Here is a 27,054-nt window from a genome sequence, read left to right as displayed (position 1 = left end):
GTGTCTCACTAGTATAAATCTTCACATAAAAATGTCTAGCAATATTGGTAATGTTCAGCTGTATCGTTCTGAGCCAGATGTGAGGTCAGAAAAGGAAGTAAAGAGCTTCATGGACCAAACTTACTACAAAAGACTGCGATGAAATGAGCCGCCGTTCACATTTCCGTGGTCACATCAAGAAGCTCCGTGGAGTCTGGTGGAGATTTTCCAGCGTTCTCAGTCCTGCTACCGTAAGTATTGGATGAAACTCACACCAAAAATCCAGTGATGCTGATTTGACCACAGAAATGTGAACGGCGGCTCATTTGACTGCAGTCAATGTGAAGATACCATCTTCTCTTCTCCAGAACCTGAACTAGACACTAGGAACAGATGAGGGTTTAGTGCATGTGCAGCAGAGCTGTTGATGGAAAGAAGATCATTCATTCAAACAGAGTCTGTCCAAGACAGTTTGATTGACAGATTTGAAAGGAGAAATACTGAAAAAAACAAAATGATTTCTTATTACATTTGTTCTCTTTCAGAAGAAAATGTTAAAAAAAATTCATTGGAGGGGACTTTATGAATCTCATCGCTTGCTTCCCTTGTACTCTGTTTCCATCCCATAATGCTCGGCTACAGTGGCCGTTTTGGTCCAGTTGTTCCACTCCGAGCACAGAGACTATTCAGACTGAGCAATCTCGGAGTAAGACGGACCTCAGTCTGATTATAAATAAACCAAGATCACCTCAAAAGATGGGTCAGACAGCGGTTCCTGGTCCCAGACCAGGGTCCAATTGGGTGCATTCAGACTAAAAAATTTGTTTCGGATTATCGAGGGAAACGAACTCTGGTTCACTTAAAGCAGAGGTGTCAAACTCAATCGCACAGGGAGCCAAAATCAAAAACATTTTAAGCTGCAGGCTGAACAGGGTAAATATTTATTGAACACTCTAAAACGACATTTTTAAAATGATAAAAAAAGTAACTTTTTAGCATAACTATAGAAAAAAAACAGGCAGCAATATTATTCTAGAATAAATCAACTTAAGCTTTAAATAACTTTCAATATTTTACTCTCCATAAAAATACATTTTGTCAAAATTATACAAGTTAGAAACAAGCGCATGATAACATCGGGTCATTAATAACAATAAAATAAAATGATCTGGAGGGCCGGATATAATTACTCGGAGGGCCGGATCCGGCCCCCGGGCCTTGACTTTGACACATGTAGGTTACAGCAAACCAACTGTGTATAAAATACACCCTAAACATCAATTTGATAGGAAGTTTTATGTTTGGGAGTCGTTCATATTGTAGCTATAACAGTACAATTCTGATATTTGGCTAAAAACTGACCAAAAATAAACAAATTGTGTTGAAATGTTGTTTCAGACTTCAAGAATAAATATAATCGGTTTCCTCATCTCACTTTGAAAACCAAAATATATTCCTCAATTATGTCATAATAAAATCCTTTCTAGCGTACAGAGGGATCACTCCACATAAATTTAGATCAAATAGTTTCATCTGCTGCAAATCATCACTTCAAAGGACCCTCATCCTTATTTACCCTTTTAGCTTGTGTCAGCCTGACTGCAATTATCTTAAATTATTAAATGTTAGCTCCAAGACCAGCCTAATTTCTCTGTATTCAGTCTATGAAGTGAGATGAACGACTAATTATGCTCCAAATGAAGGCCAATCAACTATCACGTCCACAGGACGTTTCAGGAGCGAGCAGCTGACTCCATCTTTGACAAATGACTTCATTATCTTTCAGCTCAATTGCCCGACAGTTGATGAGGAACAAAAACATGTCAGTGATTTTTTTTTCTTCACCTCCATGGAGCTAAAGCACATGTGACAAAAAAGAACATATTTTTTTGTGCTGAAAACAAAAACCACAAAGGATGATGGGAAGCCGTTAATAATTCATCCACAAACTGCCATTTTTTTTGTCAAAATAGATGCAGAGCAAAGCTTTAGAGGATTTATGTGACTGTATTACCAGAGACACCTGAATAATTATGCAAAAATGAAATGTCACTCTCATTTTTAAGCTGAAACATAAACAAGCATGCATGACCTGCATTTGTCATACAACATAGAGTAGAGTTGTTGGTTTGATTCTTTCAGCTCTTAAAATAAAAACAGGTTTAATATGTTGCTCTGAGGGGAGTCTACAACCTGAGAAACCAGCTTTTCCTGGAGACGGTTTGATACGCAAAACACACTAACGTATCAGGAAGTATTTTTTTAAATCAAAAATTCAATATTTATCTTCATAAATATTCATTAAAAATCTGTCTATAATTAACCGGTGCTGCCGAGCTGAGGAGAAGCATTTCGGAAAACTGTTTTGAAGTGATAAAAAATGAAAGCCCCTTCCAGCTTTCTCTTCCCAGTAATCCGCTGGGATCTGATCACCTGTTTTCACTTTGTTCCTTCATGGAAAAGATAGAAATTACAGATGTGGCCGCAGCATCGTCTGTCACATCAGATCGACATTTCTCTTGCGCTCACGGATGCTAACGTGTTTGCTTTTGTGTTCTGTGTGGAGCTTTTCTTATCAAACACATCAAACTGTGTGAGCATGTCAGCCCTGCAGGACACCAACACACAAACACACACACCAACACACAGCAGCGTGCTGTCGAGAAAAACCAAGCACGGCTGGTTACACAAGTTCCTGCACACAACAGGAACCGTCTGTATCGGGTCCAGTTGGAGTAGCAAGAATTTGAATGAGGGAAAAAGTGGACAAAGAAATGAAGGCGTTAAGGTGCTCCGCTGGGAAAATACTAACAATTTTCTGCACACTCTTCAATGGTTTGACAATAGGTGGTGGTGTGTAAGCAAATGCAAACAGTGTTTCCTGAAGTTCTGTCACCCACAGCCTGAATCCTCGGCAGCAACACAAACAATCATTTTTCCTGCATGTCGATAAAGATTAGAAATCCATTTCTGGACATCTCAAATAGATTTTTTTTAGCTTTGTCTTATCTCACAGGAACATTCTTTACCCTCCGACTGGCGCAAATTACATCAGCTTTCTTCTTGATTGCTGGAGGGACTTTTGTTTTTTTTTACGGAGACCCTGCAAACCCAGAAAAATCACAGAAGAAGCAGCCTATTTGTTTTATGGGAACAGCCCGGAAACCTCAGTGGGAAAATGAGTTAAAAATACCATGCAGGAGAAGTGACTGAGCCAAAAGAGGATTAAGCCTGTCCCCTTCCTGCCACAACCTCGCTGTGGTCACACACAGAGTTACACATTTTCATTCAGCCACACAGTTTACGCAGCATTATGCAGGATTAATGGTGCAGGCAGACTGTTTTAGAGATGAATTTAACTGTGTCTGAACCTCTCTTGACCTATATGCTTAACTGGAGCGCTGCAGCAGCGATGTCCTTAAGAGGGATGTCTCCCCACTCCACAGTACACACCAAAGATCCTATTTTAAGGTTAAAACAAACATTAATTTATCAAACAATATTATCTCTACTCTGATCCTCCAGGATTGGGGTGCTCTTAACAGACAAGAATACATAAAGGAATCTTTTCAAAAAGCAGCACACTTCTCCCCTAATTCTAGTGGTAACCGGGGCAACTCAGCTCTACAAGAGGTTAACCTAGGGCAAACTGTAAACATAATCCTATTTTTATATTTATAAATCAATAAATCAGCCACAACAGCAGCTGACTACCTAACATGAACCGATCTTCTAGGTTAAAATCCTGTATTTGAGTTCCAGATAGCTACAAGGATTCATTCTCATCAGCACCTGCATCCATCCTCTGCATCACCTGAGCCCCAACCACTGTGAGCCCATCTGAAGCCCAAACAGGAGCATCAGAACAAGATGCATGCTACGGCTCTGGGCTGTGTGTTCCCCCTCCTCCTTCTGCACAGGTGCAGGTGTTTGGAAATCAAATGACAGTAGCTCTTCGGACGTGCTCTCCCTCTGGTCCGGATCTTTGCTCATCAGGATTCTCATTTCCTCCCCTGTATCCCCTCTTTTTGCTTTGGTCCCATTGGTTTGCTTAATACTCCATCCGCAAACATACCCTGACACGCCCAGACAACCATGCAACACCACACCTTTACGCTTCATGTTATTTTGTTGTTTACTATCCTTTGTTCTTAATAAAACACTTTGTGTGTGGTTAAATCGGTTTCATCTCCCTTCTTCTTTGTAATAGTTAAAAGCAAACCATGACAATGCACAAACCAGAGAGACTGATGTCTTAGTCACTACTGCCCTTGCGGGTGGATACGGGTAGAAACCTGCACGGGACACTCAAAGTGTTAAGTTCGTAGACTTCTCTGTGAACCCGTAGAGCAAAAATGCACATTTTATTCTACAAGAACTTATAAAACACACAGGGGTAAGTAAGAGGGAAGTAGTTTCTTTTTTTTGTCTCTTTAAAAACAAAATAAATGGCATTTTATCTGATCAGAACCGGATTACATTGCTATGCAAAACTGTAAAATGAGGTAACTAAATTGGGGTGGGATTATATAAATTTGCTTGTTCTCACTCCTTTTTAGGCAACCAATCAAACTCTACTTGACTTTGGTTAATAATTACTATATTTAATGAATCAAATTTGACATAAGTATGTCTTTGTTTTTGTTTCTTTCGCTTTATTTGTGTAATGAGTTTGAAAAATATGTGTTTCCTCCTGTATTTTTCACAATTTATGCTTGAGATCAATCAATTTTCAACTCCTCCAAACCCCACACACCACAAAAGTAGCCTGTTAGTACTTTTCCAGCTAAAGGTACAAGCTCATTGGGCTCCACTGGCTGTTAGAAATGAGGAAATTATACAATCAGAGCGTGGATTGTGTGAATATCTTATTAGGGTTACATATCATGTACACACGTGTAGCATCTGTGCAATAAGGAGCCACCTTACTAATGACTGCAGAGCTGCATAAAGAGTACCATGAAATAACATCACCTGTACTTCAGAAGTGTGTGTAACTTACATTATCTTTCCAAGTACATTGTGAAACTCGTACCACAGAAACGACAATGGTACGTTCCATTATTTCCATTAAGGTGGCTGCACGAGCCTCCAGGGAACTGTAAGACACACCTACGCTCCCCTTAAGATGCTGTCTACGACTCTCTCCAAGCCCTCACAACACACGTCTGTTGCAGCTACAACCAGCTTTCAAAAAGGCCGTCAGCACAACCATGAGAGGTCACGTTTATGGGTGACCTTTACTGTCTTGTTTTCACAAAATCAGTTGATGCAAATGCTACAAAGAACGATAAACATTACATTGTAGTTTTGTCATTTATTTTGACGTTATTTTTCTTTTTCATTTATGTTTAAAAATTAAATTGTCTTGTAATTTGAAGATCGTACCACCTACTTTCTATGAACTCTGGCCAAAATAAAAGGACACATTTTAAAGAATTCTGCTCCATCCCTCAAATTGAGCTCAACATACTTTAAGAAACTGAAGCACTAATTAAACATTTGGTTGAGAGCATAAAAATGTTTTCAACTCATCAAATAAAATTGGTACATTTTTTATAATCTGTGTGAAAATCAAACATTTCTAACCAGATTTGAACATAATTAGATTTCAGGTAGTAGCAACTATGAATATATTTAAAATTTAGGACACACACAAGGACTGAAATGGTGACATACTGGGGCGATTCAAGAGACATGAGGTGATGAATCCTGAGTCTAGTAGAGTGTCTGCTTAAAGCTGCCAAGGTCAGAAAGGAGGTTTCACCTGTTAACTTTGTGTTCAGTCAACAGATGCCGTGTTGGAGCCTTCACCCTGTAAATATGACTAATTGCCCTGATGTTCTGCCTCTTATGATACTAGAACTCATTAGCGGGACGTTCCACCTCACTGGTCTCTGGTGCTCCAGATCAAACGTCGATGGGAAAAATAAGACACTCATGGCAACGTTTTAAAAGATTTCACGTGATCTTATCACTTTGATTTTTCTTATTTTGCCATTTACAGTGCAAGTCTCTTTCAAATGCACAGAAACTATTCCATTTGAATTTCCCTTTAAAGTTCCACTTTGATCATCCTTTGATCTATTTTAAGAGTTCTCGGTGGTCTTTTAATTAAGTTTCTGACATTTTTAGCCAAAATCAAAAAACTGTCATTTTCTAGGACATAGTTTCTGCAGAGTTGCTGAGTTATAGGTAGGATTGTGGCAGGAGTACAGGTAAGCCCACCCCCACTTCCTGTCATTCATCTGCTTACTCTCTCACCCCAACCACTACAAAAATGATGAACAATATTGATGCTTTCCAGCCATACAGATTTCTGTTAGATGGCAGCTCATTTGTCTTCAATGGATGCATCAGAATGGAGCTGAGAAGGGAGTTTGTAGCTTTTTCAAACTGTTTTTTTTTGTCTACTCCTGATTCACAATGATTTGAATTAATAAATACTCAGAAATGCCGTTTAAAGCTTAATTTTCTTTATATATGTCCTCCATTATGAGAAAAAGCAACTAGAACATGTTAAAAACACAATTTTCATCAGAGTGGGTCTTTAAAAGCAGCTTCAGTGATTTTAATGGTAGAATGTTTTGTATTGAATTTTGATTGCACCTGCCTCACTCACTCTGCTGAGCTTCAGACGCTATAAAATTTTATTCATTATGGAAATCAGTGAGCGGCTTAATGAATAAATAAATGAAAAGGTCAGTCATGACATAAATTACATTTTTGACACTGACTTTGAGACTTGCTTCAAAATCCAATGACAACAATAAATGTGTGATCTGAATTCAGTCATCCATTGCTCCTTGTTTCAGTCATTTTCCTCTTAAGTTTAACTCTAGATTGACTTATGATGGTTTAGAGTCCAAGTCTCTTTAAATTAAAGCTGCATTTAGACCGAACGCAATTAACGCATCAAATTCACATCGGCCACCTGATAGAATAAAGATCAGATAGTGTTGTAATCACGTCTCCATGTCTGGGTTTATGAGATCATTCAGAGTCTCTCCCTGCATGGTGAGCTTCATTCTTGCGTCCTATTGACCGCTTTCTCTTCGTTAATTCCGTGTCTCTGTGACCCAGTTTGATGGCTTGCTGTCCTGCTTTAGTCCAAGAGAGGAAAAATAAGGATAAAATTAGAGAAAAACTTTTTATTATTATTTTCTCGATGAAAAAAAAAATATATTAGGCTCAGGAGAAGGACGATCGGATTAATCCTCCATGTTGGATTTGGACTCCACCCACTGAACACATCACATGCTCAAAGCCGAGTCCCTGATTGGTTGACACAACTCCTCACCTGCAGTAAATTCAGATTTTTTTCATTCAGGATGCGACGCCTACATGACGCTGCAGGACCTTCAATCGAATCTGTTCATTGACTTAACATTTCAACTGGAGGCCTCCAGCGCACAAAAAAAATAATGTTCGGTGTGAATGCAGCTAATGACAGTTTGGGGTTTGGCTTTTGAGGGTTTTAAAAAATTTCTTCAGGTTTGAATTCGATTCTATTCATGACTCAGGTTTTTCTCACTGCTAATTTAGATCTGGCTGCAGGTATGACTTCCATTTTGACAATATCTCCTGAACATCTCTTTGAACTTGGCTTAGGACCAGTTTTTGTTTCAGTTTTAGAACATTTTCAAGCTCTTGCCCTGTGGGTTTTCACTGTCTTCTCATGTTGAGTTCCTTAACATTAGTGGCTGAAGACTACGTGGTGTTAAGCAATCAGCTGCAATCAGTCACAACCTTTTACAGGTTATCTCCTGTGAGTGAAGTAGTCCTTATCAGTTTAGTCTCATAGGATGTTCAGACAGAGAAGTGTTCTCCATGTTTAATCCTCTTTAAAAAAAAACAACCTCTCAGCATACCATCATCAACGTTTCCATCTGTTAAGCAGGACAAACTGGTTTCATCGTATTTATTTCACCTCAACAATTTCCCTTTTTTATGCTTTAAAGTTGCCAATGCTCTCTACTCATCAAGCATAAACTAACCTTAAATTCCCTGGTTTTCTAACGGGAAAAGTGTCATCTGTAAACACAGAAATTGTGAAATTTACAGTTTAAATGATCTAAATTACTTCAGGGAAATGAGTCCACACGTGGCAATAACTTTCTGTTTCAAGTGAAGGGTGGGGTTGATAAATAGAAGACAAAGACTTAACAATGCTAAAAGACAAGCTGGATTTCAGCAGTGAGAGGAGAAATGCTAACGTACTGACATTCACATTTCAGAGATATTAGCACTTTGTGTCTTCATTAAAAAAGGCATTACCAAAATCTAAGGTCAAAAGGGTCATTTTTTATGACAAAACAGAATTCACCAAAAATAAGTCGACAATTTATCTGTAGACTCACAGGACAAATATTAGGTGTGCATGCTTGCACAGATTTGATCATTTTTTACATTTATAAATCCATCCATGCATTTTCATAAACAGAATCCCTTATGGGATTCAGCTGGGTTGCCGGAGCCTATCCCAGCCACTATTAAGCAAAGGCAGGGTACACCCTGAAGAGGTTGCACATACTCACATGCACACCTAGGGGCAATTTGGAGTCACCAATCAACCTATAGACTATGTTTTTGGACTGTGGAGGGAATCCGGAGAGCCCGGAAAAAACATGAACAAGGAGAACATGCAAACTCCACACTGAAAAAATCTAGCTGGGATTTGAACATGGGCCTTGTCTTGAGGTAAAAGTGCTAACCATTTTCCCATAATGCAGCCACATTTATTAATATTGTAGTATTTTCACACCTACATATGCATATATGCTGAGAAGACCTGTAAACTCAGCTGTAAAAACAATGCAAATGCCTCAGATTAATTGGCTTTTGTTGTTTTGTTGGAATTATAAGGTTTTATAGGGGTTCCACAAGGCACAGTCCTTGAACCTCTTTTATTTACTATTAATCCAAGATGTCATGTGCTTTAAAACTTAAAATTTCACACGGTTCTGAGGGTTAGAGCATAAAGCCAATTTCTGAAAGCACCATTGTTGCCTCCCCCTGCAGGAGCCAGTCACAAAAAAAACTAATTTGTTCCCAAAATCATTCTTGCCCGGAACCCCCCATTTTAAGCTTTCAAGCTTTTTTCCGGTTTCTTCTCTCTTTTTTGCCATTTTTTTCTGTGACACTTTCTGTCACAGAGAAAAAAAACAGCATTACGCCGGCTCTGATCAGCTGGTTCATAAAGTAAAAACAGCATTTTGGCGTTGCATGTGACCAGAGGCCCCTCAATTTTAAAGGTATTTATCAAATTAATCTCAACATATTAAAAGCTCTATTTAAATGTATTCAGAAATTTCTTGCCAAAGTATTTCAGATCTTGCTGCTTGTTATCCGTTTAGTGACATTCTCTGTATAGATATCCAGATATTGCAATCATAACAACTTAAAGACCTCTTATAGGAAGAGAGCATCAATCAATAGGAGGTTTTTCTTCTCTTTTTTCTAAAACTATAGATTTCAAAACATGATAGTTAAAACAGTGGCTGTGTATGTAACTAAGCATCACATGAAATACAAGTAAGGACAGTTTATGCTCAAGTTCTCACTGAAGCACAATTGTCTGTTAGGTTTGGTCTCAATCTTCACTTCCACATGTCTATTTGTTTCAGTTTATTCCTCATTTTCAGCAAAGGAGAATAATATTTGGTTACAGGTATCTGGAAATAATATTTTGTCTCAAATAGATGCTTTGTTTTAGGTCCAGAAAACAAAAAGCGACTGAGTAAGCTGTTTGGATGAATGACAAAACATTTCAAGAAGAGAAGACTATTAGACAATGCCATTAGTCAACTTTAAGACAACATCACTTGAATAAATGAGAATCTTCATTTACCTAATTGGAAACATTAATTCAAAGTTTTTCCTATTTGACATTCAAAGAGGCTCCCATTTGTCTGCAGATTTCATGTCTTTACCTCACAGAACAGAGAGGGGTGTAAAACTCAATTCCATAGGGGTCCAACATTCAAAACACTCCTAAGGTCTTGGGCCAAACAGGGTAAATATTTATAGAACACACAAAAACAACATTTTAAAAACTTTAAAAATGTAACTTTTTAACATTACTATGAATAAAAAGACAGGAATATTATTCCAGAATAAATCAACTTAAACCTTAAATAACTTTCAGTATTTTACTCTCCATAAAAATGTTTTTTGTCAAAATTATACAAGTTAGAAATAAGGGCAAGATAACATCGGGTCATTAATAACAATAAAATAAAATGATCTGGAGGGCCGGATAGAATTACCGGATCTGGCCCTCGGGCCTCAACTTTGATACCTGTGCTCTAAAAAACTTGAGCTAATTTGAGCTAACCCTCTAAATATGTAGTCACAGGGCTCCAGTTAAGCAGAATTAAATGCTGTGCCTGTCCGTCCATCCATGCAAATTCTCAACCTGCTGTATCTCTCTCAGGGTCACGGGGGTGCCAAAGCCTAACATGACTATTGTTTGGCAAAGGTGAGGTACACCTTAACCCTAGAGCACCATCGCTGGTGATTTTAAGCAAAGTAAAAGTATTTAAATAATTTTCAATATATTGTATTTTTCTGAGTGTCATGGTCCCTTGGTAAAGTGTCCCAGGAATAGGTGAACCAAAGCATAGTCTCCCGTATCATTATTTTTTTAGATGTCTTTTTGTTCTCAAATTCCCAATTTTCCTGTAATTTCTAGCATGTTTTTAGGATCTTCCTATTTTTTTCCATTTTGTTAAATATACCACATTTTAAAATAAAGATAACTACTCTAATCCATCATGTGCTTTCATATTTTCATCCATTTTTAAGACAATTACTTTTTATTGGGTATATTATATCAGATAAGAATTGCCTGGCGAAAGTAATGGTGTAACTTTTTATGGTGAAAGTGTTAAGCAGGTCGTCAGTCTGTCACAGAGCCACACACACACAATACCTGTGGTAATATAACCCAAAAAGTGATGTCCACACTGTGGATGCAGGTCCTAAGAGGTTAAAGGCTGAACTTTATTGCTGTTGTGATTTGGATGGGATCCTATAGGTTTCTTCTAGGTTAGTTTTAGTTTTTTTTTTTTTAGACTTTTGATGCAGTTGAGCAATACAGAAGCAGAACTGTGTGCTATCCATTATGATTATGTGATATTATTCACTATATTTACAGTAAAATACACATAAATAAACAATCTATGACTTCTAAAAATAGATATTTTTATTTAAAAATGTTGAGTTTTATCTTCTAAAAATAGATGTCAGTGCTAAATTTCCCCATATTCTAGTCTGTCAGCTCTTCTCATTAATTATGATTGCTATTTATTAATAAAGCTCGTTGCTTGGTAGTTTTAGCATCTCCGTGCTCCAGCAGAAGGATGCTGCTCTCCTCCAGTGGTCAGCAGCAGCTTCTTGGGTACCATCCTCATCTGTGCAGGGACCTCCTCCCCGCTCAGCCCCATCAGTCATTCAGCTGCATGTGTGACCTGCTCTGACACCTCCTGTGTAAACCCAACCAGCTGAGCGGAACAAGCCTGTCGCGGTTCCGACCGCGGCTTCAGACAGGCGGCCGCTGAATGACTCAGAGGCGCCTCGCGGTCGTGTGTCGCCACTTCCCGCCTTACCTGCCCACTGTTTGGTTGGCGAGCTGCCTCATTCGGTTGAACTGCTTCTTCATCGTGTGTTTTTCTGCGTTGCCACCGCGCCGTAGAGCCTCCTCGCAGATCTCATTGATAGAATGAAGTCCGGTGTCCGCGCCGCTGTGTGAGCTTCGGGTGTCAAATATCCGGCTCGTGCATCGCGGTGGAGAGTCACGGAGACGCTGGAGACGGCGGTGGAGCTAATTCCTCCTCATGTCGCTGATGAGTGCTGGATCTCTGTCATTGGTTCCGCTTCGCAGCTCAGAAGATGCTGGACCAGCTTCTCTCAGCGCTGACAGCTCGACGCTCCCCGCCGGTGCATTGTGGGAAATGTAGTATTTTCATACTTGGTAGATTTTGACACCATGCCAATCATATTTTTTTTATCACATAAAAGAATCCTCCTTAAGTACGCTTTTTAAATCTTTTAAAGTATTGATAAGTGTCAAAATGTACCTGTATAAAAAATGGTTTAAAAACAAGCACCTTCTCATCTCATCATGAATCCCTTTAACTACACATCCAGCAAAGCCCCATATGGTTTTAAAGTTGGCAGAAAATGTGGCTCCCAAATGGGTTTGTCCACAGTTTCTGTGGTGGCCCCACCTGTGTTTGACCACATTGACTTAAGTGGACACTCAGTGGGTAGATTCACTATGCTATCCAGCCACCTGCTGGACAATGGAGCTGGCAACTCAGTACAGCGGAGCTTGCTAGCTCAATACACCAGAGCATGCTAGCTTTCGACAGAGGAGCTCGCTGGCATGCTAGAGTAAAGCTCACTAGCATGCTACAGAGGAGCTCACTAGCTTGCTAAAGAAGAGCTCATTAGAATGCTACAGCAGAGTTCACTATTGCTACAGAAGAGCTCACTAGCATGCTACAGCGGAGCTCACTAGCTCATTGTAGAGGAGCTCGCTAACATTGCTACAGTGGAGCTCAAGAGCATGTTACAGTGGAGTTCACTGTTGCTACAGAAGAGCCCACTAGCATGTTACAGAAGAGCCCACTAGCATGCTACAGAAGAGCTCACTAGCATGCTACAGTGGAGCTCACTAGCATGCTACAGAGGAGTTCACTGTTGCTACAGAAGAGCTCACTAGCATGCTAGAGCGGAGCTCACTAGCTCAATACAGAGGAGCTTGCCAGTTCGATAATGCAGAGCTCTCTAGCTCATTGTAGAGGAGCTCGCTAGCATGCTACATTGGAGCTCACTAGCATGCTACAGTGGAGCTTGATAGCTTGCTACAGAAGAGTTCTCTAGCGTGCTACTGTGGAGCTCACTAGCATCTTCACTGTTCATTGTGCAGCTGGCTATCATAGCAAGCTAACCCGCTGAATCTCCACTTAAGTCAACATGGGCAAACACAGGTGGGGCCACCACAGGAATTGCAGACAAACCTAATCGGGGCACATATGTTTTGTCCACTTTTAAACCTTATGGAGCCCATTTGGTTTGGCTCAGCGAAAATGTTAGCTATTGAGCCACATATTTTCAGCTTTCAAAATAAGAGTAAAAAAAAAAACTAATCATCTCTGGGCGAACATATTTTATAACACTACGTGGAAATGGTAACTTTCCTCTTTTTGGCAACAGTTTAAATTAATTGGATCATTTTTTTCCTTTATTTTCCAGAAGATGGACACAGTCATGAACAAACACAAAGAGGAGTGACATTGGAACCACCGCTGAGCTAACAGCAGCTCACTGACCACAGTGAAAACATTACAACAGTAATAAGTTTGACTTTAATGTCAGACATGCTGGAATTGTCTGACTTTTGCTCTGTTTACAAGGATTTTGTGAGCATGGAAATTTAGGCAACTTTTAACTGGTGAGAAAAGATCTTCTGCAGCTCCATGTCTCACAGCCAAAGCACAGATTAAAAGAATACAATCATAATTACCTTCATAATGAAACATGCAGCTTTCACTGAAGTACTTGTTACCGCTGTCTAGCTTTAACCGGGTTGTCAAAGATAAATAATATATGACTCATTAAATATCATCTATTGGATTTTGGAAAAGCAGCAGCAGCTTCTGACAGCAGGATTACGGACATTTGTACTCTGATTTGTGAACAATCTAAGATGAGGAAACTAATACAACCAGGTAGGACATTTATAAAATAAATATTGTACGATAAAACATATAAAACTAATTGTTTTTAGTTTTTTGTTAGTTTGCTATTTATAGTGATACAGTGACGCTGGACAGCATCATTGTTCATTTTCACCCTCAGTAACTGCTGTGATGATCAGCTGTGATTTTCATTTTAAAACTTGTTCACATTTCATATTGACATTTGGCAGAACAGAAAGTAACTGAGTATAATCTGACTTTATTTGGTTATTATTCAACAAACTGAACTTATCGATCAATCTTTATTTATTATAAGCACTTTTCATCTGTTGCAGTGAGTGCTTAACAATTTAAAAACAAGCATTAAATTCAACAAAGGAAAAAAAACAAAACCAACACCCATTTGCTTCTGAAATCTCTCAAACCAGCTGCAGATCAACCACAGATCATCATCACAGCGCCCACCAGAACCAGACAGCTAGACGTGGCTGTCCACTACAGCCGTGAGGCTTCATGACCCAAACTAAACCGCTCCAACATGAGCGAGCCCTGCAAATATAAACACCGACCAAACCAGTAAATACCCGTACAAAAGATCCCCATGTGGAAGCATAATTTTACTAATGTCAGTGAAGCCAAAAACATGAAATAAAAAAAAGCTGTGCCAGCAGTGTCACGCGTGACCTAGGTTGCCAACCCCTGCTCTATACTGTATACTCTGCTCTTTTAGCATTGCCACATTGCCTTTCACATTTTGGCCACATGCTCTTCAATTATTTTCTTTTTCACAGAAGACACTCGATAGGCTCTGGATCTCACTGGAAGTTTGTCTTTTAAGAAGATGGTGTGCTTCTCCACAATGGTCTTCCCAGAACAGCAGAGGTGACTGTGGACCAGCATTCACAAGTTGTTGGAGCAGTTCAGGGGAATCTGAATTGTAGTTTGAAACCGGGTCAGAGGTCACAACAGCCCCAACAGGAGGAAGCTCACCAGGGCACAGCGCATAGTAAATATGAGCAGGAGAAAGAAAAGATGATATTGCTGCTTTGCTCCACTTTTTGGGAACTGGCTGTAGGAAGGAATGAATGGTAGATGTATCTTTGGTCTTTCTCCAGACCTTAAGTATTTTTGTCCAGATTGAGAATGACCCTGGACTTTGAAAGAAAATCCAGACCATTCAAGACCAACAGTTTTCTTGCCCAAAGCCTGGTGAACCGTTCCATCCCCATTACAAAACGCTGTTTTTCTGAAGGTTGAAAATTCTCTTCTTCTCTGGAAACTTGCTTCCACAAGGTTTCTTGCATAAGTGTAAATGAGCTACCTGTCAAACCCTCTGATGGAAATTGGAACGATTAAAAGGTGGCGGTCTTTATCTTTAACAAGTCTTTGTTGCACAACAGTGACCCCTATAGCACCTTATTGGAAGGGTTTCCTCTCAGGTTTTCTTGATGAGTTTTTCAGAATTGGCATGCACTTTTTGCCAATATTCTCGGGCCTCCATGCAATCCTTCTCAACCATGGCTCCTATTTTGATGAGCTGTGTTACTGTGGAGACAGTCCCTCTGAGACAGCAACTACTTTTGGGTTGATGTTATTGAGAATACGTCTCACAATTTCTTCTTCTGTCATGTCTCGCTTCCACTTCAAACATAAAGCTCGATAATCATAAGCAAAGTCTCTTAGACACTGATTTGGTCACCTTTTTATTGCCTATGAAAAAAAACCCCATCAAAACAGTTCCAGAAGGAAACGCAGTAGGTCAACTTGGGGATCCTTCCAGGTGACCACAACATAAAGGTCAGCAATGTGGACATTTTCCCCTTAAAGGAAACAGATACACACAAACATTAACACCATCATGGCTATAACCAAAGAAAAGATGCACCAGAATGACAAATTACATGTCTGTGTAGCTTCCCCCACAACTTTTAGACAAACATTCCCAATCTGAAATAACAAAAAGAAATACTCTTCAAATTGTGCGTCACAAAACAGGAAATGTTGACATCCACAGATCTAACTAAATATTTAGTTGTGAATAAAATATGACTAAAACCCTTGAAAAGTGTTCAATCTCAGATTTTTTTGTAAATCATTCCCGTCTGTGGCTGCAGCAGATTGAGCAGACAGAACCAGGTGAAGAGTTTGATTTTGGGATTGTTAACAGATCAGTTCAGCAGAGCGGATGTTGTCCACAGGAGAAAACATATCCAAAAGCTGTCTCAGATAAGATGGAGACAGACCAAGCAGAGTTTCATAAATAAACAATGAATTTTTCAATGAGTAAATAATGAAGTCCAATTTACAGATAAGTAAAGAGTTCAGTGGTGAGTTTTAAATCTATCCCAGGACATTGTCTACAAGACCACCAAAGCAAAACATGCAAATGAGGGTGGGAGATCTTCTTCTGACACCAGAGCGGAGTGCATGTCTGCAGCTGACAGGAATACTGACTAGTGCTGCACATTTCCTTACCAACTTGGTGAGACACCACAGCGAACCATCACAAGGCGAGGAAAGCCCTGGAACTGCCCTGCAGAAAGGTCAATCTCCTACAAAAAAACATGTACTCACATTACATCTTTCTACAGCTTTTTAATGATGCAAATCCACATTGGGCACATAAAATACGTGGTGCTAAGATGCACATAAATTAATCTTTACTTTTCATAATGCTGATATGTAATTCTACTACTCATTAATGTTTAGATTTTATTGTTTTAAGAAAGACAAATTGCCATCTGTCCATGGATAACAGATGAAAATCAGAATCAGAATAGCTGTCTCTCAGCCTGTTTGTTTTTGATCTGAAAAAGAGTTTTATGGCAGTTCTTCTGATTGTGTTTCTACCTAATCGACCACAAAGCTGATGACTGACTGGAAACTTCAAAAGGAAATGTTTTATCAATATGATCAAAATGATGATCTCCCTTAGCCGCTCTAGCATATTTATTTAACATGAATGAAGAAAAGACAAAAAAAACTGGAGGGAAACATATCAGGTGTGTTTTAGATGACCACGGTGGACCCGGCTCTGCACAGATCGCCTGCAGCACGGTGTATGCTGGTTAGTTTCTGACATTAAAAGTAGGTCTGATTATTTTACCGAGGTAAGTCACTTCCTTCTGAATGTGGATGTTACAAATATTTTGCTGAGCACAATCTTTAATGGGTAATAATTGGCATTTATTGATATTTAATTTTAGATCCGAGGCTTTGGAGAAATTGTGAATTTCTTGCAGAGCAATTGATGTCTGATCTGCGTTTTTCAGTGTTGTGTCATCTGCTATTTGACCAAGGTGAGATGTCATGGCACTGTTCGCAATACGTGTTGCAAGAATTTGTGTACAGAGTAAAAAAGGTATGGGGAAATATGAAATCCTTGACAAATACAACGGTTAAGAGCAAACATTGATGTAGTGCCATTTTTCAATTTAATAGAGCTATTGGCTTAAGCAAACAGAGTTTTAATACTGTAACAAAAAAAATTACTTTAGCCAAATTTTTCAAGTGAGAGGAAAATAAAATGATGTTCAATGGTATTGAATGCTTTGTAGAAGTCTAAGAATAAAACAAAAGATTTGTCTGAAATTAAATCAGAATAATCAAGAATGTCCAGTCTGATATTATTGGAGATATGTCTGTTTTTCATAAAACCAGACTGTGTATCATCTATAATAGAGTCTAGGACATCTTTTATTCTTCTTGCAAAGATTAAAGCCACGATTTTGCCATTTTACTCCTGAATTTCACAATATAATTTATTTCCAGACTCACCACATTTGTCTATGTGTGTATTTACATGCATATCTGTTTCTTTGTTAACTCTATTTTTAGAACTTTTAAATTTAATACAATTTATTTCTTGATAAAAAGATAACAAAAAGTCAGACATGTCATATCAACAACAGAGTATCATAGACACTAAAAGAAAAAAAATGAACAAATACACGAGAATAAAGGAAAAAAATTGAGGAAAAAAGTCATTTTTAATGAGAATTAAGTTATATAATTATGACAAAAAAGTCAAAACATTTATTATTATAAGTTTCGCAATTTCCCCCAAAATATTCTCCAAAAATTTGTCATTTTACAAGGAAAAATAAATGATTTTTATCAAATAGAATGTTGCATTAGGATTTTTAAATGCTTCAACAGACACGTACATTTTTTTCATTTATTTGTTAATTAAATTAAATTAAATTAAATTTAATTTAATCAACTGTTTCTTAAAACTACAGCAATTTTCTTTTTGCGTGTAGTACATGTTTCTGTCACAAGGAGGCGCCAAGAATCAAACTGTGTTTGTTTTAACCGCAGAGGAAGAGCTGTGAGAACTGTTGCTCTGGAGTTCAACTTGCTGAATGACAGCAGGGGAAAGTTTGCAGCTTCTGTTGTTTGGGGAACCGCCGTCCTTCCTCGGCTGGGTCCTCGCAGCGTTTCCGACACCAACTGTGAACATCGACATCAAAAATGAGGGATCGAACAAAAGAGTTAGATAATGTAAGTTTTCAAGTTGGTGCTAGCATTAGCTTTAGCTTGCTAACCTAGCCATATTGATTGTTTCAGTGAACTTTGAAGTGCTTTTCTTCAGTCTCTGATTATTTATTAACGGCGGTGCCGCATGTGAGACTTAAGAAATATATACGTTTTTCTTTTTATTTTCTGTGTTTGGAAGCACCTGTACCCTAACTCCTTTGCTAACTTCCGTTTGTTCCTCCAAAGGCCGGGAGAAGGGCAGGGCTCCCGGCTGAAAATCTGAAGTGGCACCCTCACACAGCTCTGCTTCATCCTCTGTTGTCTCTCTGTAGAAACATGAAGCTTCAGATGACGAGAACGAGGAGAGAACAGCCCTAATGAGCAAATCTGGAAGCTCTTCAGCAAAGGAAGAAAAGGAAAATGAGGCTTTTTTCAAAAAGGTGATCATCTGATTTTTCCATGGCTGCTGCAGTAGTATTATCAGATGGTGGATATCATGGGAAAGTGCTCTTCAAAAGGACTCTGCTTCATGTTTATGAGACAGATGAAGGTTTAACTGTCACACAGACAGAATTGTTTTGCCGACATTACATTCCTTGCTAATCCCAGCTTTCATAACTAAACTGAACCTTAAAAAGTAAATATAAAAGTTCAAGAATGAAGCTATAAATATGAGTGAGAAACAGTGTTTATGTGAGGCATTAAAAAAAAGCTCTTGCCCACAGGGCTGCATTTAACAAATTAAAAGGCGTTTGAACAATCCTGAAAATTGTACACGTGTGGAGAAAGTCTGGATGTCTTGTTTTTTGTGTTTTTCTTTTAGGATGTAAGAGCACAACTCACTATTTGATGTTACAGTTTACCAACAGTCCACATATACATCATAACTTGTACATGGTAGAAAAAAAAAATGCCAGATTTTATTTTGAAAAGTTCTGAAAAGGAAGTCTAAATAAAGTGATGTAGAAGCTCCTATAAATAATGATTATGATGTTGAACATGGTGTAACCAGCATTGCAAATTGTAGTTATGAGGTTCTAGAAGAGAACACAAAGGAATAAAAGATGAAGACTATTTTACAACGTTTTGATTTTTTTTTTTTAGTTTTAATTGAACTTTTATTGATGGACAAATATCCAAAACACTGAGTGAATTTATAATTTCTTTGCTAAGCTTTTTTTTCTATGATTAAAATAAAGGAATAGTACAACGGAGTATTAGGACCAGTTTAAAAAAAAAAAAAAAAAACGTAAATTTACGAGAAAATAGTCATAACGGTTAAATTTATGACTTAAAAAGTCATTGGCTAAATGTATGATTTTTTTTTCTTGTAAATTTACGTGTTTTAATGTCGTAAATTTATTACTTCAAATTTTGTAAATTTATGAGAAAAAAACTTGTAATATTACTTTTTTTCCTTTTTGGTGGCTTTAATACTCTGTCATAGAATAGAGATCGAAACAATAAAAATCCCTTTTCCCGGTTTAATTTGTCATGACTGAGTAAAAGAGTCACATAGGGATAATCTACATTTGAACGTTCGGTTTAGTTTCCCCAATTTTTTTTTCTGTCGTTTGAAAAATCTGGATATTTTTAGTATCAAATAAAAAAAGGAAAGGTTGATTTAAGTTGTTAGTTTAGTTGGGTTCTATTTACTGTAAATTTCAACAAGTTCCTGCTGGTATTTAACCTTTAAGTCCTTAGAGTTCAGCCATCTGCTTTTATTTTGAAAGAAAAGGCTGGAATCAGATAGCGTCATGATGAAGATGCTGAAACATGAAATCCATTAGTTAGAAAATAAAAATGAAGATTAAGTGTAGAGAGGTGTGACTATAAACTAAAGATTGATTTAATTATAAAGTTACATCAATTCTGAAAGGATTTAATTAAAATGACAAAAAAATGAATAAATCCAGGATGTATTAAACTTTAAAGAGATCCTAAAATTAAAGTCAAAGAATGTTTGGTTCAAATATTTGTTTTGAATGATTTAATCTATACCGCATTTCCCAGCACATTATTTTAACTTTACAAATCAATTAAAGGTCACTGTTGCAGTTACAGAAAAGGCTTTCATATAAAAGATTTATCTGTGTTTATGCGTGGGAATTCTAAAACGTCTCTATCTTTTCTTTCTAAGGTGCAAGAAATCCATGAGGGGTTGCAGAACTTCAAGAGGATGGTGTCAGAGCTGGAAAGCAAGCAGAAGACGGTGCTGAGCGTGGCGCTGCCAGAGGAAAGTACGTGCACTTTAGAAGCAGGATGTCAGCAAGTGACTAAAACTAAAATGCCACAACCTAAAATAATTGTAGCTACAGCCTGGTGGAAACGCCAAACATCTCAGTTCACAATTCTACTCAATTTATTGATCAAACTGTCTGTCTTGTTATTAAAAATCTAAGCGATTTAAACATATATGGAAGCGTGTTTATTAAAATGCTGAAGATTACTCATAAAATCAAGATAAAAGCTGTCTTTTTGCCTAAAAAAGGACAAGAAACAGCTCTAACCCATAAAGATCCAGACCAATTTTTCCTAAAGTGTGAAATTATGTGGGATAAACCACAAACCAAGAATTCCTTTCTGATATTTTTCTGATGTCACCATGAGTTCTTATGAGTTAAAAGAAAGTCACTTTATGAATTTGATGAATTCATGTTACATTTTCTGACTGACGATTGATTTGATTAAACATTATTTTAATTAATCACTAGAAAATTTGTTGCATTTCAGGATTAGAACAGTTTCTCCAGACTTTTTACAAGGATCCAACTAGTATAATGCAGGGCCACGCCTGTCCATTCAGGTTTTTTGTCTTAATTTGGGTACCAATTATATAACCGGTTAGTTTTCTCTTATGGAGCACAGTAAACTCATCCTTCTTTGTCTTTTTTTTTCTTCCTCTTTATCAACTCATTTTTCATAAGTGAAATATTTTCTCTGAAATGATCCAAATCTAATCGAGAGATCTCTTTTTACGATGCTTCTCTGCTAATGAACCGACTCCTTATGTAGTGCTTTCAGATGATTTTCTCAGTGACAAATATTTGAGCACTCAAAGGTGGTCAAAACTGAAGATTATTGAGGCAAAAAAGTGTTAAAAACGTCTTTATTTTAGGAATATCTCCTTTTTACCTCAGCTTGTTTTGGGTCAAACATGTGGGAGGAGCGCTCAGCTTGTTTGTATCGTCTCCTGATTTGAAAATGTTTCTGCTGGAGCTTTGAAAAATAAGAAATATAAATTGGAACCCTTTGAATCTTGACTTTTACTCACAGGATCAAGACAAAAAAAATCTTGAAGTGAGTTCTATTATTTGGAAAATTTCCGCACACTACTTTTCTTTGTCTTCTGCTTTTTTCCCCATTTTTGTGGTCATTTTTTCTGATGCAGCAAATGCCTCAACTTCAGTGCTATTTTTTAGATTTGTAAAATATTTCATTATGAGACTCCACTTGCTTTAAATTTTGTTTGATCTCTGGCGTTTTATTCGGCCATCTTTGCTCACCTGTGCTGTTTTCTAGGTATGAAGAAAGACCTTCAAACTTTTCGAGAAGAGATCAAAACATTAGCGAGCCAGATCCAGAGGAAGCTGAAAAGTGAGTATTTGGGAGTTCAAATCAAAATTTCTGTCTTGAAACCACTGAAATTTCTTCTCATTTCAACTTAGGTATCGAATCCAAAAAGTCAGATGACGATGGCAAATATATTCCCATAAATGTCCGGATGCAGCGCACTCAGGTAGTGCCACTAATAGTTGTCATACATAAACAATATTTTTATCTATTTGATAGAAAATTAAGCTTGTTTTTGAGACATAGATGCTAATTTTATCTTTCTGAAACTTGTGTAAAATAGATTTGTCTGTTTTTTTTCCCAGCATGCCATACTTTCCAAGGAGTTTGTGGAATTGATGAGCTACTGCAACACCATCCAGGCGCAGTACAGAGACCGCAACGTGGAGAGAATACAGAGGCAGCTTAAAATAAGTGAGCTTCTCTGCATTCAGGGAGGTCTTCTAACCTGTGAAGATTTCGCTTTGATTGATTGATATGCGGATTCTATCCCCAGCCGGCACAAACGTGACAGACGAAGAGCTGGAAAAGATGCTTGAAGAAGGCCAGACGGACGTTTTCACGCAGAATGTGAGTAGAGGAGTGAGAGCTGTCGTCCTGGAAACGCTGCGGTTGTTTTCCATCACTCAAAAGCATGTCATGATCGGTTTGCTCTATTGTCGCCTCTCGACTGCTCTAACTGGACGGCAGATTTGGTAAGAAAGTGGACTTTAGTGTCAGTGTAGTTGTCGCGTGAAGAACCACGCTTAGTGCAGCCTTCCTCTAGCCCAAACACCCCAGCTCCGTTCTTTCCTGTATTTATTTCTCATTTTTGTGGCTCACAGATTTTAAGCGATGCAAAAGCTACAAAACAAGCCCTAAATGAGATTGAGTCGCGGCACGACGAGATCCTGAAGCTGGAGCGGAGCATCCGAGACCTGCACGACATGTTCCAGTACCTGGCCATGGAGGTGGAGGCTCAGGTATCCCAGACACAGGAAAGCCTTCAAGCTAGTTCCAGCAGAAACGTTTCCTTCATTATGTTTTTTTTTCTCTTTCAGGGAGAGATGGTCAACAGAATCGAAGAGAACATCAAGCAGTCATCCGACTATGTGGAGAGTGCGGCAAAAAACACGGAGCAGGCTGTCAACTATCAGAGGAGAGCTCGCAAGGTCAGTGGAAACTGTTGGAGCATTTTGAACCCACTGCAAAACAGAGCTGTCACAAACCATTATTTTATTAGTCGACTAATCACAGATTATTTTTTCCGATTAGTCGACTAATCGGGTCATGTTCAGACTGGATGTAAAGCACACATATTAGCTTTAAACTAACTAAAAATTAGATGTACAGGATTACCTCAGATAATGCTAGTGTGAATGCTGTAAGCTGAATGAAATTAATAGCTGAAATCGCTGAAGCTGATAGCCAGCTAAAATATTAGTTAAATGCCAAATTAGCCTAAAAAACGGAAAAAGCCTAAGTTAGCCAACACAGCTAGCATGCAGCTGAAATATTAGCTAAACTCCAACATAGCCTTATAAAAACAAACAAAAAAGCCTAAATTAGCCGAAATAGCTAACATGCAGCTGAAATATTAGCTAAACTAAGAAATAAACAAAAAAATGAAAAAAAGCCTAAATGAGCCAAAACACCTAGCATGTACCTGAAATATTAGCTAAACTCCACAATAGCCTAAAAAACCTTAATTAATGACAAAATGGTCCAAAAAGCTAGCATAATGCCATTATAACTTTTAACTTTACTACACTCCGACTCCATAATATATAATGTAACAACTAATCGAATATCAAAATAATTGTCGTCTATTTTAATAGTCGATTAGTCGTCAATTAGTCGACTTATCGTGGCAGCCCTACTGCAAAACAGAAAGATGTTTTTTTTTTCAACTTTCTGCCCCAAAAAGATTTTCTAAGGTTGCAGGGTTTCTTAATTTGATCAGATTTTAGGTTGATTACAGTCACCGGTGATGCCCTAGTGTTAATTTTCTTTGACTTACCGTAACTTAGCAACAGTTAACACGATTAACGTAACTCCAGCAAAATCTAAAGCAGAGAAAAGCGTGTTTGATCGTGTTAATGGTTGCAAAGCTATATCAAAGGATGTGGATTATTTAAGTGTTAACTTAGATTAAATTTGATGACAGATATATTAATCCTGACATGGATCGAGATGCTTTAAATGAGTCACTACACAATCTGCCCTCACTGCTTTAAACCTATTTTTACAACCTAAAAATGTCAGTCACCACCGAGCTTCCCTTCAGTTTAACCAACATACTGTTCAGTGCTGCAACTCGAATGAGTCAGATTTGGTGTAAATTCGCTTTGGGAGAGATCCTGTTTAATCCTCGCTGGATTTGCTGATCCAACTTCAAAACACGAACAGAAACTTTTCTGAAATTTTATTTTTAAGAAACAACTTCGGAGTTCTCTTTTTTTTGTTGTTACTGCACTTTCACAGTTGTGCAAGTGTGTGTTTTTGAAGGCTTCAGTTTAAGAGACTGAATTTTTGTCCAAAAGAAAAGAAAACTTAACAGCGAGTGGTTAGAGTTGGATTTTCCAGACTCATCTTAATGTTTAAGGGTATTTTATGTCAATGTAGTTCTTTTATTTCTTTAACTAAAATATTAGAAAAGTCTAAAATATCTTTTAAGTCATACTTAAAAAAATGTTTTTCAATAATGCCCTCATTTACATTTTAAAACATGAAATAATATAGATGATATAACGTTTTACATTCAAAAAGCCATATTTTAGTTTGGTGCAAAGTCATTAAAAGCTAATAAATCAGGGGTAACCAAACCCTAAATCAACTTTTTTTTGGCTGTTGACCTCTATAAATGGGGCTTTAAAAGTGCTGTCTGTGGGTCATTGCCAAATTTTGGACAAATTAAAATAAACATGTTTAATTCTGTGCTGCCCCCTACAGGTGCAAATGAGGTGTTACATTTTGATTTTGTGATTGGTTAAACCATGTAGGTCCCACGTCATGATCTGCAGGCCCAGTAATGATAACAGTCTTGTTCTCCAGCCCCACTCTTCTGACTGGATTTCCACATTTTCAGCTGTGGTTGGAGTCGGCCTCCAGCTTCTCTGTTTGGTTACCCTTTAAGTTCCCAAAGTCTTACTCAGCCGATGCTTATAAAATTAAGAACAAACTTTAAAAGTTATGGATTAAAAAAACTTCACTGAGAGAAAGGTTTTACATTTTAGGAGCACAGAAAACTATAGAATATCTCTGTTTTTAACATTGTTTAAAGCAGTTGTGAGATAATTTATTCCACTTTTGCAGGAAATTGTGGAGAAATTTTGCTCATTCTGTCTTCCTTCAGAGGCTTGGATAAAATTTTAAAAAGTGATTGCAAATTGACTTTGTTTAAATGTGACTGCACTTTAAAGCCCTGATTTCATGCAAATATTTTGTTTTACTCTGTTTTAAATCCAAGTCTGTTTGATATGCATTGATTTAAATTCTTCTTTCACTTGCAGAAAAAAGTTTGGATTGCAATCTGTTTGGCCATCCTCCTCATCATTCTCATCATCGCCATTGTCACGTCATTTTCAACGTAACAGCAGAGACTGATACTCTCTGTAGCATGTTAAATATAAAAAAAATATATAAATTATCTTTTTTGTGCAAGTAGGAGTCCACAAAGGTGAATTTAGTCACTGGACATTTTTGTTTTCTATTCCTCACCTTCTTAGTCAGTTTTCTGTAAAAAAGCGTTATGTTTTGGTCAGATTTTGTTTCATTTGCATTTAAGGATGCGGTCCCTTCCTGCAAAATCCAAGAACAAAACTAACATGCTGTTTCTGATCTTGTTTTTTTTAACCCCCATTCTTGACAAAAAAGAAACGAAAGTGAGCTAGAAAAAAAAAACTGCAGTATTGATCTCAGGAAATCTGTTCACTTTTGTTACGGTTCCACTGTTAAACTGTAAAAAAAATGTCAGTTTTACAGGTTTTTATAAACAGAAAATGAACTAATAACATTGTAAATAACATATTGTGATTATACAAAGATCTTTTTTTTTATCTAGAGCCTTTTGACTTCCAAGTGTAAATAGGGAAAAAAAATCCTTAGCACCGAGGCCAACCACAGTTCCCTTTGTATTTATTAAAGCGTTCTAAGCTGCTACTTTCTCATTAATAAGCCTTAACTTCTCAGAACTGTGCCTTCTCCATGCTGTCTACTTAAAAATGTGATGCTGAGCACTAACACTGTCAAGAAGGGATGGATTTTTGATCTGTTTTAGCTTGTTAATAAAGTTTTGGCAGAGCTCACTACCTTTTCCGCCTAACTGTTGGGGTTTTTGTAATCTTATGACACTCAAACGGTGTGCTGAGAGGAGGACCACTTTCCCAGTGCAACTTTACAGATGTTATGCATTATATTTGTTTTTAAATAAAATACTCTGCCTTTACTGTGTCATTTTTATTATTTTTTTTCCTTCCCTTAAAACATCTAAATGTTCAGATTTATGCAGGAAGTCGAACCATGGCATTTGGGATTAAAAATCTACTTCCTGGAGACGTTCACGTCTCCAGGAAGTAGATTTTTAATCCCAATAGTCATTTCGAGGACACATTCAGACTAGGGCTAGGTTGATAGGATCCATTAATCAATCTAAGCTTAATAGACCAGTCAAGTCTGCGAGCTTGATGCTAATGTATAATGGGATTTTCCATAGGTTGACTAATGCTCAAACATACACTGCTGACTAAATGATTTATAAACTCACAGGCATGAATTTTCCAAGTATATTTTAAGGGAAATAATTTTTAGAGTAACCATGTGGTACATTTACAGTATGTGATCTGTATCAGATTAATATGAAGATCTTCAAAATGTATATACATTATTAATGTATCTATTAACAAATGTGTCTAAATGTGAAAACTGTAAACTCAAAGTTGAATTGACTGGATCAAAAGAATAAAACAAATAAATTGTAATTGAATCAATTCTGGATATTTTCCAGCCCTAATCCAGACCACACGTGTACCAAAAATACAGCAACAAACCTTTAACACCAAACCATCGCTAAATATTTTTGGTCTTTTTATTCAACTGTAATTGTCTTAGTTTTCAAGTAAAACAATGTGGAATTACAAGGGATCAAAGGAATGCAACAAAAGAAGAAATCAGAAGTAAGACCATCACCAGAACTACCCATAACCCCGCCCACCCCCAGGTAATAATCACCTTTGCTCAAAATTAAATCGACAATTACAGTCATCTGGAACTGTACCAGTTATTTTATTCACACATTTTGTTCAGGTAATGTGATTTTTTTTTTTACATGACCCAAGAG

The 27,054-nt window shown here is 37.6% G+C and overlaps 3 protein-coding genes across 6 annotated transcripts in view; 1 reads left to right on the top strand and 2 right to left on the bottom strand.

The window, feature by feature from the left end:
* The window catches only part of LOC112154262 (rho GTPase-activating protein 44), an 82,438-nt gene extending 70,527 nt beyond the window's left edge, over positions 1-11,911 (bottom strand). For all 4 annotated transcript variants that reach the window (XM_036217071.1, XM_024285070.2, XM_024285071.2 and 1 more), the window contains exon 1: positions 11,589-11,911. In XM_036217071.1, the coding sequence (XP_036072964.1) occupies positions 11,589-11,641 (53 nt within the window). In that variant the 5' untranslated portion in view covers positions 11,642-11,911. The remainder of the gene's footprint in view (positions 1-11,588) is intronic.
* A 6,064-nt stretch (positions 11,912-17,975) lies between these two features.
* Positions 17,976-26,136, top strand: stx4 (syntaxin 4). Its single transcript, XM_024285530.2, has 10 exons — positions 17,976-18,188; positions 18,497-18,604; positions 20,305-20,404; positions 21,687-21,761; positions 21,833-21,903; positions 22,043-22,151; positions 22,234-22,307; positions 22,562-22,699; positions 22,778-22,888; positions 25,229-26,136. Exons 1-10 carry the CDS (start codon positions 18,159-18,161, stop codon positions 25,307-25,309), a joined length of 897 nt encoding a protein of 298 aa, XP_024141298.1. The 5' UTR covers positions 17,976-18,158; the 3' UTR covers positions 25,310-26,136.
* A 648-nt stretch (positions 26,137-26,784) lies between these two features.
* The window catches only part of LOC112154523 (Snf2-related CREBBP activator protein), a gene marked incomplete in the record, with an annotated part of 27,956 nt that continues 27,686 nt past the window's right edge, over positions 26,785-27,054 (bottom strand). Inside the window, 1 exon segment of the mRNA XM_024285529.2 lies at positions 26,785-27,054.

This window comes from Oryzias melastigma, linkage group LG19, assembly GCF_002922805.2.
Source record: "Oryzias melastigma strain HK-1 linkage group LG19, ASM292280v2, whole genome shotgun sequence".
In the NCBI taxonomy this organism is placed as follows: Eukaryota; Metazoa; Chordata; class Actinopteri; order Beloniformes; family Adrianichthyidae; genus Oryzias; species Oryzias melastigma.
This window is presented reverse-complemented; position numbering and strand designations above follow the sequence as displayed.